Genomic DNA, 16,793 nt, shown 5'->3' with positions numbered 1-16,793 from the left:
TGATTACTGTATATAGAGAGCCTTAAATATATAGTGAAATCACTTAGAAAGATTCTAACAATATCCTAAGAATCATTCTATCAGTACCTACAAAAAACAAAAAGGTTCCCCTCCACATAGTCCATTATGTTCAAAATACAGTTCTACAAAGAATGCAAGTCTACCCATAAAACTTTTAATACAATCTTTAACTATGTAAGAATTTCAGGGTTTGGAGGCATAGTTCAGTTGGTAAAGCGCCAGCCAATGAACAAAGCAGCAGGTGCCAAGTTCAAGTCCCAGTCTCAGAATAAGAATTTCAGCAAGCAACCTTTAAAACTCCTTCTATGTTTGGAAAGAAAGCTCATAACTGTTCTTCTGCTTCCATGCACGACAGTATTTGGTGTCAAACTTGCTATTTTTACTTTGGTAAAGCACTAGCATTGAGCAAAAGAGCTCAAGGACAGTGCTCAGGCCTTGAATTCAAGCCACTACAACCAACAACCAAAAAGAAAATGTAACAAGGGCTGGGGATATAGCCTAGTGGCAAGAGTGCCTGCCTCGGATACACGAGGCCCTAGGTTCGATTCCCCAGCACCACATATACAGAAAACAGCCAGAAGCAGCGCTGTGGCTCAAGTGGCAGAGTGCTAGCCTTGAGCGGGAAGAAGCCAGGGAAGGTGCTCGGGCCCTGAGTCCAAGGCCCAGGACTGGCCAAAAAAAAAGAAAATGTAACAAAGAAACCTGTTGGGGAGGGGCATTATTTCTTAGAAAGGAGTGTGAAAGAGGATTAAGGTGACTGGACTTCAGCATTAACATGTAGAAATGTAACAATGAAATTTTCCCATGTAACTAATATAAGCCATTTTTTAAAAAGGCTTGAGGTGGGCTGGGAATGTGGCCTAGTGGTAGGAGTGCTTGTCTACCATGCAAGAAGCCCTGGATTCAGAAAAGGCTGGAAGTGGTGCTGTGGCTGAAGTGGTAGAGTGCTAGCTAGCCTTGAGCAGAGACAGTGCTCAGGCACTGAGTGCAAGCCCCAGGACTGGCAAAAAAGAAAAAGGGTACAGGTGTGGCTTAAGTGGTAGAGTAGCCAAGCAACAGAGCTGTGCAAGTGAAATGCCCAGAATTCAAATTCTAACACTGGAAAAAAAATAAAAATAAAAACCTGACACTACACTATCATGCACTAATAAATGTCTGGTATGAAACTGAAATAATATGAACTAAAAATAGAAGATGATCACTTCAAAACACCAATAATTTTCAGGGAGTAATGAACCATTCCATTTTCTGATACACTGACCTTCAATTCCTACATCAAATATATTTGTTATCAGGTAATGGAGCGGAGCTTAAAAAGATTTTTTAAAAAACAAAAACCTTTCCCCTTTAGTCTCCACTTCAAATATTTAATTACTAGGAAAATCAAAATGCTGAATATGCTAAAAACACAGCTTTTACAACAGAATATTATCTATGACAGAAAGGCCTAATAAGTCTCTCCAAATAAGAATAAAATATCCCTTTTAAGCAACTAAAATCCTCATTTTGAAAATGAAAATTCATAAACAAGTGCTTCCCATGGAACCACCTACTCACCAAGAAAAAAAAAGCTATGAACCGGGCTGGGAATATGGCCTAGTGGCAAGAGTGCTTGCCTCCTACACATGAAGTTCTGGGTTTGATTCCCCAGCACCACATATATGGAAAACGGCCAGAAGGGGCGCTGTGGCTCAGGTGGCAGAGTGCTAGCGTTGAGCGGGAAGAAGCCAGGGACAGTGCTCAGGCCCTGAGTCCAAGGCCCAGAACTGGCCAAAAAAAAAGCTATGAATTTTCAGATCCAATAAAATTGTCATTTTTTTTTATCATTTGTTACTAGAAAGGCAGAAACTGGAGAAAAGCAGTTTGAGGCTAGCCTGGGTAAAAAGTTAGCATGGCCCTGTAAGGTCCATCCCCAGGAAGGCTCCATGCAGATGCTCCCCACCTGTTTAAGTCTGTGCCCAGTACCTGAGTTACCTAGGTAACTGGCATACCTAGAGGCAGTTACCTCCTCCTTCTCTGAGGTCACATCCAATCCACCTGGCCATACCTCCTGTCTTTCCCTATATAATCCGGCTCAACAGGAGTCCCTGCTCTCTTTCCTTTTCTTTCTTACTCTCTTGCTCTTTTCCCCTTCTACCTTCCCCTGTCTCCCCACGCCTCCATCTTGTGTAGGCTGGCGGTTTGCTTTCCCCCCAATAAACTCTTGTCTGCCTGAACCATGTGGCAGGTTTCCTTTCTGGCGAATCTTACATCTGGTGCTGTCACTCACTCAGGAGGGGGTAGAGTCAGGATTGGCTGGACCTCCTCCTCCCTCTTCTCTTCTGCCCCTCCTTGGACCAAACTGCTGAAAGCAAGAGGAACCTCACTGTTACAGCCTCTGCCTCATGAGACTTCTTCCAGACTTCATTCAAGAACTGGCATCTACCACCAAGGGATAGCTGCTGCTTGCCTTCACCTGGAGGGGCCACATCTCCACCTTTTACCTCTAATGTCGACAACCCTCGCCAGCAGGAAGTAGCCAGAGAGAGTTGGTATCTTTTGCATAATTATTAAAGGGCTGGAATATGAGGTCCATCCCCGAGAGGGCTCCATGCAGATGTCCTCCACCTGTTTAAGTCTGCAACCAGTACCTGAGTTACCTAGGTAACTGGCACACCTGGAGGCCGTTACCACCTCCTTCTCTGAGGTCACATCCAATCCGCCTGGCCATATCTCCCACCTTTTCCTATATAATCCGGCTCAACGCAATCCCTGCTCTTTCCTTTTCTCTCTTGCTCTCTTTTTTCTCTTTTATCTTCCCCTCTGTCTCCCCACATATCCATCTTGTGTGGCCCAACGGGCCAGCAGTTTGCTCTTCCCCCAATAAACTCCTTTCTGCCTGAACCTTGCGGCGGGTTTCCTTTCCTTTCTGGCAAACGTTACAGGCTCAACCTCAAAAAACAAGCCAGTGCTTACCTATAATCCCAGAGGCAAAAGCAAAAGACACTATCTGAAAAACAAAGTATCTGGAAATGGTGGTATAGACCTCTAATCCCAGCATTTGAGAAGATGACGACGCAGGAGGAATACAAGTTCAAGACCAGATTTTGTCACCAAAAAAAAAGAAAAGAAAAATTTTAAGTGGAGTAAGAGTTGATCAAGCCTTGTCAGTGGCTCATGCCTGTAGTCCCAGCTACTTGGCAGTGGGAAGCAGGAGCATCCTTAAGTCCAAAGATCGCAAGAGACTTCATTTCTAAAAAAAAAAGGAAGAAAAAGAAAAAGAAAAAAATGAGGGCAAAAAGGGAAGAAAAATCAAGTAAAGGGAGAAGGTCAGATTTGAGGACAGAAAGCAAAAAGAGAAGGTTAGGGATGGAGCACAGTAGCAAGAGTGCTTGCTTAGCATGTGTGAGACCCTAGGTTCAATCCAAAGGAAGGAAGAAAGAAAAACAGGAAGAGGGTGAGGGAGACCTGCTGGCCAAGGAAGGAAAAAGACATGATATCAAACTTTCTTTCAATGTGTAGGTGATCATCAATTGTTCATTAACCAGAGTTTGATACAGTATACTACATGCAAAGTCTACATGCAAAGTCTACATACTAAAAAATACCTCTCAGGTCTTACATATTTTTAAAAAACAATGCTACAGACAAGTCCACCTAATAACACTGTTACTGTAATATATTACATGTTAACTTTAAAATAGTCATTGGCCTTATTTTTCTTTTAAAGAGCTATGGAACAATCCTTATTAGAATATATTAACTGTACAAAGGGATATTTCCATATATGCAATGTATTTTGATCAAATTCATTCTTCTTGTTACTTTTTTTGCCCCCTCCCATGTTTTAAAGAATTTTAATTGTCAAATGGTATTTCCATAGGTTTGAGTCAGCGACCTTACATTATGTATCTAAAACCAAACAACTACTAAACATAAAAAGGTCTAAAATAGACCTCTCAGTGGATCACAATAGCTCAACAGCTATGTATGTATGATCATATAAGACAAGGACAAGCAAACTCTATTGTTGACGTTATATTTAAAGTTCTAGGTGAATTTCCTTTGGCGTACACCACGTGGCTACTGTATATGTTTTTGGTACACTGGGTATTGTATGTATGCCTAGCTGATCTAGGGAAGGGAAAAAAAACGAGGGTGTAAGATATCCCAAAAAATGTACTCACTGCCCTATTATGTAACTGTACCCCTTTTGCACAACTTTGTCAACAAAATTTAATTAATTTTAAAAAGTAGAAAAAAAAAAGAATTTTAATGGGTTCATTATTTGCATGTGTGCATGCACATGTGTGCCATGACAGAAGCTTGAACTTAAGGCTTTGCAATCTTACTGGATTTTCTTGATCACTGCTGGTACTCTACCCTTTGAGCCATGCCAGCACTTTGCTCTGTCCAAATCTCAGTCCTGAGCCTCAGCTTCCTTAAGTATCTAAGATTACAAGTGTGAGCTACTGGCATACTAAATTTTCTTTATCCACTGATTAGCTAGCTAATGGCCAACTTAGGCTGATTTTATAGCTTGACTATTGTAAATAGTGCTATTCTAAATACGAGTGTGAATATATCTCTCTATTGTAGGCGGATTACATTCCTTCAGATATACGCCCAAGAGTTGTGTAAGAAGATCATTGGGTAATTCTATTTTTATTTTTGTAAAGAACTTCCATGCTGATTTCCACGACTGTACTAAATTCTCCAAAATAGTGTGTATGACTCCCCGTGCCCTCATTCCCCCATATTTGCACCATACCAGCATTTGCTTTCTTGATACAACCATTATGAGGACAGTAACATGGAATCTAAGTGTCACTTTGATTTGCACTTCCTTTTATGGCTAAGGAAACTGAACATTTCTTGGTGCACTTGACATTTGTACTTATTTTAAGAACTGTCTACTCAATTTATATGCCTACTTTTATTTGGATTTTTTGATGCTTAACTTTTTTTAGTTCATTATATATTCTAGATATTAGTCCTTTGAATAAGTGCTGGCAAAGATTTCTCCCATCTGTGAGTTATATTTTGACTATAGTAATTGTTTGCCATGAATAAGCTTATTTTCATATAATGCAATTTCATCTGTCAATTCTCTTATTTCCTGAGCTAGTACAGTCCTACTCTGCAAGTTTCTGCCTGTGACCATATCTTCAAGTGTTTTCCCTACATTTTCTTGACTTACTTTCAAATTATAACATAAGCACACCCATAATTAAGTGCCTGGATAAAAATATGAGTCATATGATGGACTTTCATGTAGCCAATACATCAATAAGTCAGTATGAATAACTCTCGTAAAAAAAGATGGCAAAATTGCAGGGGGGAAAAGATACTTTTATGACAAACATGCAGAACTCCCCCCACATACACAGATATGTGTAATATATCTACACATATAATTTCTATATAGTGAAGGAAGGGAAAATAGAATTAACTTGCTGGAAATAAATTCAACTATATTTCACTGACCTTAAAAGTGTTCTCTTCTTGGAGCTGGGGATATGGCCTAGTGGCAAGAGTGCTTGCCTCATATACATGAAGCCCTGGGTTCAATTCCCCAGCACCACATATATAGAAAAAATGGCCAGAAGTGGCGCTGTGGCTCAAGTGGCAGAGTGCTAGCCTTGAGCAAAAGGAAGCCAGGGACAGTGCTCAGGCCTTGAGTCCAAGCCCCAGGAATGGCCAAAAAATAAAGTGTTCTCTTCTTAAAGAACTGAGTTGGTTAGGAGGAATGGAAGTTTATGTTGTGTCTTGCACTCAAATTATTTCAGTTTTTTTTTTTTTTTTTTGGCCAGTCCTGGGCCTTGGACTCAGGGCCTGAGCACTGTCCCTGGCTTCTTCCCGCTCAAGGCTAGCACTCTGCCACTTGAGCCACAGCGCCGCTTCTGGCCGTTTTCTGTATATGTGGTGCTGGGGAATCGAACCTAGGGCCTCGTGTATCCGAGGCAGGCACTCTTGCCACTAGGCTATATTTCCAGCCCTCAGTTTGTTTTTTAAAAACACCTCAAAATATGTTAAATTTGTGGCCAACTGGCTGTGGTGGCAAAACTGTCACCTACCAATGGCAGTGGAGATAGAAAGATGGAGAGTCAAGGCCAGTCCAGGCATAAAAGCTTATGAGATTCCGTCACAACCAATGTCTGGGCATGGTGGCACATGCCTGTCATCCTAGCAACAAAGGGAAGCACAAATAGAAGGATCAAAGTCCAGGCTGGTTCAGGTACAAAGAGATCCATCAAGAAAATAACCTATCCCAGGACTAGTGGCTCATACCTGTAATCCTAGCTACTCAGGAGGCTAAGATATGATGATCAGCAATTCAAAGCCAGCCTCAGCAGGAAAATCTGTGAGACTCTTATCTCCAATTAACCACAAGAAAACCAGAAATGGAGCTGTGGCTCTAAGTGATATGATAGAGTGCTAGCCTTGAGCAAAAAAGCTCAGGGACACTGCATAAGACCAGGAGTTCAAGCCTCATGACCAACAAAGGGAGGGAGGAAAAGAGGAGGGAAGGGGGAAGGGAGGGAGGGGGGAAGGAGAAAGGAACAAAGGGGGGAAGGAAGGAAGGAAGGAAGGAAGGAAGGAAGGAAGGAAGGAAGGAAGGAAGGAAGGAAGGAAAGAAGGAAGGAAGGAAGGAAGGAAGGAAGGAAGGAAGGAAGGAAAGAAGGAAGGAAGGAAGGAAGGAAGGAAGGAAGGAAGGACGGAAGGAAGGAAGAAACCTACACCAAGAGCTGGAGGAATGTCTCAAGTGGATGAGTGCCTAAACAGCAAGGGTGACATCAGTCCTAAGTTCAAATCCTTGGTTCAAATACTGGTTGTAGTAACACAGGCCTGTTCTCCTAGCTACTGAGAAGGCAGAGATCAGGCCAGCCAGAAAAGTTTGCAAGAACTCATCTCAACCAACAAGCCATTATGGTGGTAAATGCCTGTATTACCATCTACACAAAGGTATAAACAGGAGGAGGATGTTTTCAGCTCGTCCTCAAGCAAAACAACAATAAAAAACAAAAGTTAGTTAATATGTAAAAAATAAGTAAATTAAAAAGGACTGAGAGTGTGACTCGAATAGTTCAGCCTTTGCCTAGCAAGCACAAGGCTCTGGGTTTAAACGCTAGTACTGCCCCCTCCCCCAATTGCAACTATCCTTCAAGGTGAGACACTGTTCCAAAAAAAAAAGTCTTAAAAAGGTACTGTAATAAGGCAAAGGAGAAAAGAAACCACTTGTTCCTAGAGCAGAGACTTAGCCACAGCATGAAGTTTCCTTGATTCCTGCCAGTCATGTGTTGGCCTACCAAGAAAAATTTAAATGTAACAGGAAAAACACATACTTGAAGGTAAATACCTAACTACAAATATTTACATATATGTGACTAACAGGTGGCTTTTGAACATAGTTTATTTTGAGATTATATAACATACAAAAATAGGACACTTTCTAGGCTCTTTAAGAATGCAACTACAAAACAGGTTGGGTCACTGCTAAGATGTACAGTACTTTAAAAATCCCAGAGTTCTGTTAACCAGTGCTACTAAAACGTCTTAGTTGCCTTTACTGTAAATCTAACGCCCCAAGTACGTGTTTCTATTCCGTCCACAATGCTTTTTATCATTATGATTCTACAGTTTCTAAGACCGATGCTACATGACACGCCCCGCCAACAACAAATTATTCCTTGTTCTGTACTATCTGGGGACTCTAGCATTTTCCTTTTCTCTAGGACAGAGCATTTCCATTTCGTAGCACTTCCACGATGGTAAATAAATCCTGAGGCTGCACTACCTGGCTAGGGTGTAGGCAGCGTGAAGGAAGTTCGTGCTGTTCAGAGTGCAGTGGGGTCGAAGCCTCCAGCTCTGGGCTGCCCTAAAACAGCAGGTGGGAGATGGAAAGGAAGGGGAAGTCTGTGCCATCAATTCCGCAATTACTAAATCTGCAAACCACAGGCTCTGCTCCATTCGGCCTCTGGGCCGTAGTCCCTGCCCTCAGGCGAGCAGGCGGTGTCCTCCCGGACCGATCCCCCGACCCCAGGCCACGGACTGGGCGCCGTGGGGGTCCCTGGCGTCCCGGCAGCGGCACCGCCCCTTTCCTCAGCCCAGCCGTCGCCGCCCACTTTCCGTGAGGACAAACAGCAGCCCAGGTCCGTGCCCCGCACTCACCCACGTCTTGCTCGAATGGGTTGGTGTTGAACAGAGGCATCTCGCCGGCGCCCGGGCCCCGCTGGCTGAGGTCTGGCTACGGCTCGGCAGCTGCTTCCCGCCGGGCGGCCCGCCGTGGCTTCCTTGACGGCTGGGACGGGGCTGCCGAACCCGCACTTCCGCCCACCAGCTGTCCAGCGCGTGCCTGGTAAGACGGCTCCCCGTCCTCCATCCGCCCCCGCGATCTGCCCCAGCTCCCCTGCCAGAGAGAGCTCAGACCTTCCTCGAACTCCTCCCAAAGGAGCTTTCGCTGCCATCCTCCAGGAGGACGCCACAGCCCCGATCCACATGTCTTCAGGCATCAGGCGCCTGCCGCGGACACCTATATCCACAGCTAGGACCCTGGAGAGCCACAGCACCGAGGACCTTCGGGCCCGGAAGTTGTCTCTCCTAGACCTGGAAGCCACTGGAGACTCTGAAACTGCTGCGCTGGAGGCGGCGGCGCGGCAGGGGGCGCAGTTGCCTGGGATTTTTCGCGCGAAGCCGCGAACTGTGGTTGCCGCCGTCTGGTTACCCACCCTCTTCCTTCCATCCGAATGGCAGGTCTCCTCCCAGGATGCATTTCGCGTCATTGTCCCGTCGCCCTAGAAACGGAGCTGCCTGCTTACACCTGGGTGGGTTTGAGAATCCGCGGGGCGGCTGGCTGGGCTCGGCTCAAGGCGCTGGGGCGGGGGAGCGGGGAGGAGCGCCTTCCTCCGTGCGCCCGGGAAAGCCGAGCTAGAATCAAGTGTGGCTCTCTGTGCAGACTCGCAGCTGTTGACATCTCACTGGTGTCCTCCATCGGTTCAATGTGCGGAGCCGGGCCTAGTTTCGCCTTGTCATCTAGCTGATCGGGAGGCTGGGTTCTGAAGATCGCGGTTCGAAGCCATCCCTCCCTTCCCCGCCGCAGAAAAGTGCAGGAGATTTTCGTCGCCACCAAACCAGCAAAAACACTGTTCCGAGGGAAAAACACTATTCCGACTTGGGAATTGAAAGAAAAGGAAGGCATACCCCTTTGTCTTCCACTTGGTGAGGTTTTTCAGGGCAGTATGTAATGCATATGACGATTCAGATGTTGCTAGTAGTTATAAGCCCAGCTTCCCAGCGGATCCGATCGGTTAGGTGTATAAATGAGTGCGAAAAAGCAAGCCCCCTTTCCACCCGCACATGCTTTATCCCTTACAAACTTGCTTCATCCCTCCCCCCCCCCAGCATCTACTTCTTTCTAGGATATAACTAATTACTATGCTATCTCCCTTCTTTAGAAAATCCCACCAATGTTTCTTCAGTGCTGTATCCCTGGGGTCTGATAAATACTCAACAAATGCTCTGGGTTTTTTTTTTTCAGTACTGGGGTTTAATCTAGATGTCGATGCTATGTCAGTTGAGCCACTCCCCCAGACTTGGTTTTCCTATGATTATTATTTTTAGGATAGGGTCTGTCTTCCTATTAAGGTGCTTGTGTCCTCTCTCTCTCTCTCCTCCCTCTCCCTCCCTCTCCCTCTCCCTTCCTCTCCCTCCCTCTCCCTCTCCTCTCCCTTCCTCTCCCTCCCTCTCCCTCTCCCTTCCTCTCCCTCCCTCTCCCTCCCTCTCTCTCTCTCCCTCCCTCTCCCTCTCTCCCCCTCCCCCTCTCCCTCTTCCTCCCCCTCCTCCTTTCCCTCCCCCTCCCTCCCCATGTGGGGCTTGAGCTCAGGGCCTGTGTCCCTGAGCTTTTGCACTCAAGGCTAGCACTCTACAGACATTTTAAGCCATAGCAACACTTCTGGTTTTCTAGTGATGAATTGGAGAGGAGTCTCTCAAACTTTCCTACCTGGGCTGGCCTTGAACCTCAATCCTCAGATCTCAGCCTCCTGAGTAGCTAGGATTACAGGTGTGAGCCACAATCATGGAGCACTCTCTTGAGCCAACATCCACTTTAGGCCTTTTTTAGTTGCTGGGATTACCAGCCTCTTCCATTGGGAGAATGTGATGGACTTTTCTGCCAGCCTAGCATGACACCAGTCTCAGCTTCTTCTCAGTGGCTAGGGATGACAAGCACTGGCTACTGTGCCCAGTTATAGCTTGAGTTCTCCTCAGCTTCCTAAGTAAAGATTACAGATGTGAGCCACCAGCACCAAGCTTTAAATGCTTTTTTAAATTAAACCCTGACATTGAGTTAAACAACACATATCTAAAGCTGTCAGCTACTAGTGAATATCAGCCATGTTGAAGTGTAGGCCCCAGTAGAACTTACTGGGGTTTTTTGTTGTTGTTGTTTGGTTGATTGGTTTGGATGGGTGTCCCCAGTACTAGGGTTTGAACTCAGGTCCCGGCACTTGCTAGGTAAACACTCTACTACTTGAGTCACACCTCAGCTCTTTTTAGTTTTTCAAATACAATTTCTTTCTGCGTAGCCAACTTCTAACAATCCTCCTACTTATGCCACTTAGCTGGGTTATACCTGGAATATTCCATTCCTGGCTTATCTATTGAGATGAAATCTAGCTAACTTTTTTCCTAGGCTGACTTCCAACCTCCATTCTTTAAGTCTCTTAATTCCTAATAATGAGACTTGCATCAGCCACCATGCCTGTCAAGCTTCCAATTTTTTTTTTTTTTTGCCAGTCCTGGAGCTTGAACTCAGGGCCTGAGCACTGTCGTCCATGGCTCCTTTTTTTTTTTTTTTTCCCTCAAGATTATCATTCTACCACTTGATCTACAGCACCACTTCTGGCCTTTTTTTTTTTTTTTTTTTCCAGCACGAGATCTCGTTTATTGAGGAAGTACATACAGCTAATATAAGGCACAGGAGCCAATCAGATCAAAGATCAGCAGGAAGGGAGGAGTGTACATGTACACCTATCTAGGGACTTTAAGGAGAGGCATGAGCTATCCGTAAGGGCGGAAGAGCAGGGGGGACCAATCCTAGAGGTGGCCTGATTTTTTTGTCACAGCCCACAGAACCGCCTCCTGGCTCACCGTCAGGTGCCATCTTAGCCACACATGGCCCCAGGACTGAGAAACAGGCAGCGGTCAGCTGGTTGACTTCCTCTTTCTGATGTAATATGTCCGGGCGTGTCCCACATCTCCCCCTTTTTGTTTTATTAGCAGGTGGTTGCCTTAGTCGAGAGTGTGCTTGTCTTAGGTTGTCCCCCTCTGGGGATCTTACCCATCATTGACTACCACTCCAGTTGTTCATGCAGTCCTACCTGCAGGGCCTGCCAGCCCAGGAGAAGGACTCGGGGGGAGAGATTGACACTCAAGAGGAATTCCTGTTATTTCTGCCTCACACCTGTACATCCTGGTAGAGGCCGTAGCCAACCTCATAGGGTTCCCAATCAGCCTCTTGTAAGGCAGCATATTGTTGTCGGACCACCATTAACTGAACAGCTCTGGCTCGTTCCTTAAGAAATTGAAGAAGCATGTGGTGCTGAGGAATCGAATCCAGGGCTTCACATATACAAGGCAAGCACTCTTGCCACTAGGCCATATTCCCAACCCAAGCTTCCAATTTTTAAATGAGGGGCTGGGGATATAGCCTAGTGGCAAGAGTGCCTGCCTCGGATACACGAGGCCCTAGGTTCGATTCCCCAGCACCACATATACAGAAAACGGCCAGAAGCGGCGCTGTGGCTCAAGTGGCAGAGTGCTAGCCTTGAGCGGGAAGAAGCCAGGGACAGTGCTCAGGCCCTGAGTCCAAGGCCCAGGACTGGCCAAAAAAAAAAAAAAACAACACCAATTTTTAAATGAGTTTTAAATTTTAAGAATTACTTCAACTGAAACAAGTCAACCTGTAGGGAATTGATATTATAGAAGAGAACAGCTACACATGAACTAATTCTGAAAGGTAAATTTTATACTGTAAAGTTAGATGCACAGATGAGAAGGAAACATTTGCAGATGAAGAAGCTAATTTTCAAAAAGTATACCTAGGATGAAACCCTAGGATGGTCAAGATATATTTGGAGACTTGCAAGATGGACTTGTTTAGGTTGAAACTTCAGTGTTAGAACAGAAAACAAGCTAACTAAAGAGAAGGAAACAAAGAGAGCCTTAATGAACAAGCTAAGAAATGATAATTTTCCATATAAAACACCAGATAGGTATTTGAAAGTATTGCACAATGGAATAATATTTTAAAATTTTTGGAAAATAATCTGACATCAATGTTCATAGTGCATAGTGCATAGATAAGCAGACTAGGCACTTTAGGAGGCCATTGCAGCTCTTAGAAGTCAAAAGAGGAGACTTCAGAGGAGTTTATATTGAGAACAAAGGGTTGAGCATCACTTTCAGAAGACATTCTCTTTTTTTTTTTTTTGCTGGCTCTAGGGCTTGAACTCTGGGCCTGGGCGCTGTCCTTTAGCTGCTTTTGCTCAAGGCTGGAGTAACAGCCTTGAGCAACAGCCCCATTTCTGGCTTTTTCAGAGTAGTTTATTGGAGATAAGAGTCTCAGGACTTTTGTGCCTTGGGGTTGGCTTCAAACCAGGATCTTCAGATCTCAGCCTTCCGAGTAGCTAGGATTACAGGAGTGAACCATCAGTGCCTGGTTCACATTCACATTTTATGATTCTGCTCTCTAATTGCAAGCCTGTGTTAGCAATTAGCCAGTTGTGTGTACACTCCTTGTAAAGACATAAGAGACTTCTCTGAAGAGGAAATGAGAGTGGCTAAGAGACATATGAAGAAGTGCTCTATATCACTGGCCATAAAAGAAATGCAAATCAAAACAACTGCTGGGCTAGATTTACCTCCCCTGGTGCGGAGATGCTAAGCTTACTCCCTTATCAGTGCTCCCCCTTTCACCCTCTCCCCTGGGCACCCGACCTGTGGGCAGCCAAGGTGGAGCAAAGGGACACGGGCTAGCCTAAGGTGCACGTGGCTGAACGAGATCCCCTTTTCCTCCCTCCTTACCCACCAAGGAAGCCAGGTGCAGACGGATCTCGGAGACACTTCGGAGAGCAATCCAATTTAATCGGGAGGGGCTCACAGTAATATAGTAGTGATGACGAGGATTGAGCATGAGCTGGCGATAGGCTGCTGAGCTTGTCCATCCAAGAGCAGCTCCCAAGGACCTCCCTCATGGGCTAACGTCACTTCCCATAGTACCGCCCTCTGGGCAAAACCCGCAAAAGGAGAGCACACGTGCTCGCTGGCGCAAGGTGGGGGATGGTCTCAAAGCTACCCCTTCTGGTTCTGGACCCAGAAGGATATAGGTGTGGCTCACTTCCACACTGCCCCAGGGCTGGGGGAAGGGCGGCGTCTTGGGATCGCGCTCCTCCCCCTTCCCCCCTTAAGGCCAAGATGAATCCCCAATAAACAACACTGAGATTCCACCTCTCCCCAGTAAGAATGTCTATTATCAGGAAAACTAATAATAACAAATGCTGGAGGGGATGTGGCCAAAAGGGAAGCCTACTTCATTGTTGGTGGGAATGTAAACTGGTTCAGCCACTCTGGAAAGCAGTATGGAGATTCCTCAGAAGGCTAATAAGCATAGAGCTCCCCTATGACCCAGCAGCCCCACTTTTGGGCATCTACCCAAAAGACCACAAACAAGAACACACTAAAGCCACCAGCACAACAATGTTCATTGCAGCACAATTTGTCATTGCTAAAATATGAAACCAACCCAGATGCCCCTCAGTAGATGAATGGATCAGGAAAATGTGGTACATATACACAATGGAATTCTATGCCTCTATCAGAAAGATTGACATTGCCCCATTCATAAGGAAATGGAAGGACTTGGAAAAAAAATTATACTAAGTGAAGTGAGCCATACCCAAAGAAACATGGATGCTATGGTTTCCCTCATAGGGAATAATTAGTACATGTTTAGACAAGTCATAGCAGAAGATCACAATAGCCCAATAGCTATGCCCTTATGAATACATAAGATGATGCTAAGTGAAAGGAACTCCACGTTATGGAAACAAGTGTTATATCATTATAATTATTTTCAACGTGATGTGAAACCGTACCTTTTTTTTCTCTCATATTCCCTTCCTGTGGTTTTACCCCCACTATCACTGTATCTCATCTTAGTACCCTGGATAATGTATATACGTGCATTAGAACTAGGGAAGGGAAAGGGAATACCAAAATCGAGAGACAAAGAATAAAAAGTCAAACCATTCCAAAAGTAATACTTATAAAACCATTTGGTGTAAACCAGCTATAGAATTCATGGGGGGAGAAAAAAAGGAGGGGGATATCAGGGAGGAGATAAGTTGAAAAGAAATGTACTCACGGCCTTACATATGAAACTATAATCCCTCTGTACTTCACTTTGACAATAAAGGAAAAGAAAATTGTGTTACTCTCATAACAGGTCCTGGATCTGAATTTTTTTTAAACTACAATCTGTGCCTTAGTTTACAGCAAATGAAGGTCTCTCCCCAGCATGTGAGCACACACCCATGAGTGGCAATATGATTTTTTCATGAACTTCAATCAAAATCCTTTGAGTTCCTAACACTTAAACCACATGAACTTTTTAATCTGGAATACTTTAGATTTACAAAAAAAAAATAGTGCAAAGTTCTCATGTGCCCTTCATTCTTCTTTCAATATGAACATTCTTACATTTCCATTGTACATTTGCCAAAACTAAGAAACTGACTGATTCATTACGATTAACTAAATTCCAGGCCTTATTTGGACCTTACTAGTGTTTACACTAAGTCTCTCTCTCTCTCCTTGCCAGGAGCCAATCCAGGTTAGTCAGGGGTGTCCAGGTTTCGTGATTCCCCACAGGCCACGCAGTACTCAGCATATTGCTGTACTCAGAGCTATAAATTATTGAAATGCAAGGATACAAAACAGAATCCTCACAGAAGAAAGGCAGGTGGGGAGAAGTCTGAAGGAAGTCAAACCCAAGCTCTAGGCATCCTCTCACAGTGGAGTCCCAGGAGCCGTGCTTCATTCCCTCATGACAACTACCTGCATAGCTCCTCACAGACCCAGTACCCAGGTTCTTTATTGAAAACTGGCACTTTCTAACACATCCCCAAACTACAGATTTTCATGGATGAAAGCAGTTTTCCTTAACATAATTCACATGTGTAGTGCTAACAGTTTAGCTAGTCTTATCAGGAAATGGTGGAAACCGTTCAAAAATCTCAATTGACAGTTGTCCACCAGGGGCAAACATTGTATTGTTTTGTTTTTGTTTTTTGCCAGTCCTGGGCCTTGGACTCAGGGCCTGAGCACTGGCCTTGGCTTCTTTTTGCTCAAGGCTAGCACTCTGCCACTTGAGTCACAGCGCCACTTCTGGCCATTTTCTGTATATGTGGTGCTGGGGAATTGAACCCAGGGCTTCAAGTATAGGAGGCAAGCGCTCTTGCCACTAGGCCATATCCCCAGCCCTAGGGGCAAACATTGTAAGCTGGCTATTCTAAGGATAGCAGTTCATGTCCACTATGTTAACTCTTCTCTGCTCACAAGTACCACATTTCAGTTGTTATCCTGGCTCCCGAATCTTCCTCTGACTGGTGACAGTTGCTCCGTTTTGCTTGTGTTTGCTAACTTTGATAATTTTGAGGAGTGCTGGTGAGCTATGCTGCAGATACCTCCTAAATCTTGCCCTATGCTTTTCTCATACTTGGATGGAGGTTATGGGTGTGGAAAGAACACCACCACGGGGCATGCCCTTCTCGTCATTGGTCAAGTTTCTGCACTTTGCTTTGGGGCCTTTGACAAAGCAGCACCTTGTGGTTGGAGCATGCAGTGGAGCAAACTCACTCACCTTATGGCCAGGAAGTTAAGAAGAGGCTGACATGGTACTAACCGGTTCGTGGGCATGCCACTGATGACATGGAAATGAGGCTCCATTCTTCAGTTTCTGCCCCCATGGTAGCACAAGAGGACCAAGTGTTTACCACATGGCATTCGGGAAACATTCCAAATCCAAACTATTCAAGTTGCTATTATCATCTTGAACAAATCATCTGCTAATTCAGTTAAAGAAAAAACATTTTTTTGCCTGTATTTATTCCTTCTTTAAGGTTTTTTTTAAATGTAGACTTGAGTTTCTGACATGTCATTTTCCCTCTTTCAACATTTCTTGTAAGTTCCTGTAAAGCAATCTTATTGAGGACAGATCCCACCAAATTTTGTTGTCTGAGACATTCTTTATTTCTCCTTCACTCTTGAAAGCTGAATTCACTAAGTGCAGGTCTTGCAGGTTTGTTGATTCTTTTTTTTTTTTTTTTTTTTTTTTGGCCAGTCCTGGGCCTTGGACTCAGGGCCTGAGCACCATCCCTGGCTTCTTCCCGCTCAAGGCTAGCACTCTGCCACCTGAGCCACAGCGCTCCTTCTGGCCGTTTTCCATATATGTGGTGCTGGGGAATCAAACCGAGAGCTTCATGTGTAGGAGGCAAGCACTCTTGCCACTAGGCCATATTCCCAGCCCCTGATTCTTTTTTTTTTTTTTTTAAAATACTTGAAGTGTTTCATTTTTCTCCTATGTACATCCATGAGGGCCAATGTAATAGTAGCAGTATGTATTTTTCTTTTCTCTAGCTTTTTTCAAGATTTTCTTTTTATCTATCGATTGATCATCTATCCTCTATATGTGTGTCTGTTTATCTTTCTCTTTTTTTCAATATTGTGGTTTGAGC

The 16,793-nt window shown here is 44.7% G+C and overlaps 1 protein-coding gene across 2 annotated transcripts in view; it reads right to left on the bottom strand.

Moving 5' to 3' along the window:
• The window catches only part of Stam2 (signal transducing adaptor molecule 2), a 42,940-nt gene extending 34,604 nt beyond the window's left edge, over positions 1-8,336 (bottom strand). For both annotated transcript variants that reach the window (XM_048345469.1, XM_048345470.1), the window contains exon 1: positions 8,173-8,336. In XM_048345469.1, coding sequence (XP_048201426.1) covers positions 8,173-8,212 — 40 coding nt within the window. In that variant the 5' untranslated portion in view covers positions 8,213-8,336. The remainder of the gene's footprint in view (positions 1-8,172) is intronic.
• Between the last annotated feature and the right edge of the window lie 8,457 nt (positions 8,337-16,793).

The sequence above is a fragment of the Perognathus longimembris genome, chromosome 4, assembly GCF_023159225.1.
Source record: "Perognathus longimembris pacificus isolate PPM17 chromosome 4, ASM2315922v1, whole genome shotgun sequence".
Taxonomy (NCBI): Eukaryota; Metazoa; Chordata; class Mammalia; order Rodentia; family Heteromyidae; genus Perognathus; species Perognathus longimembris.
This window is presented reverse-complemented; position numbering and strand designations above follow the sequence as displayed.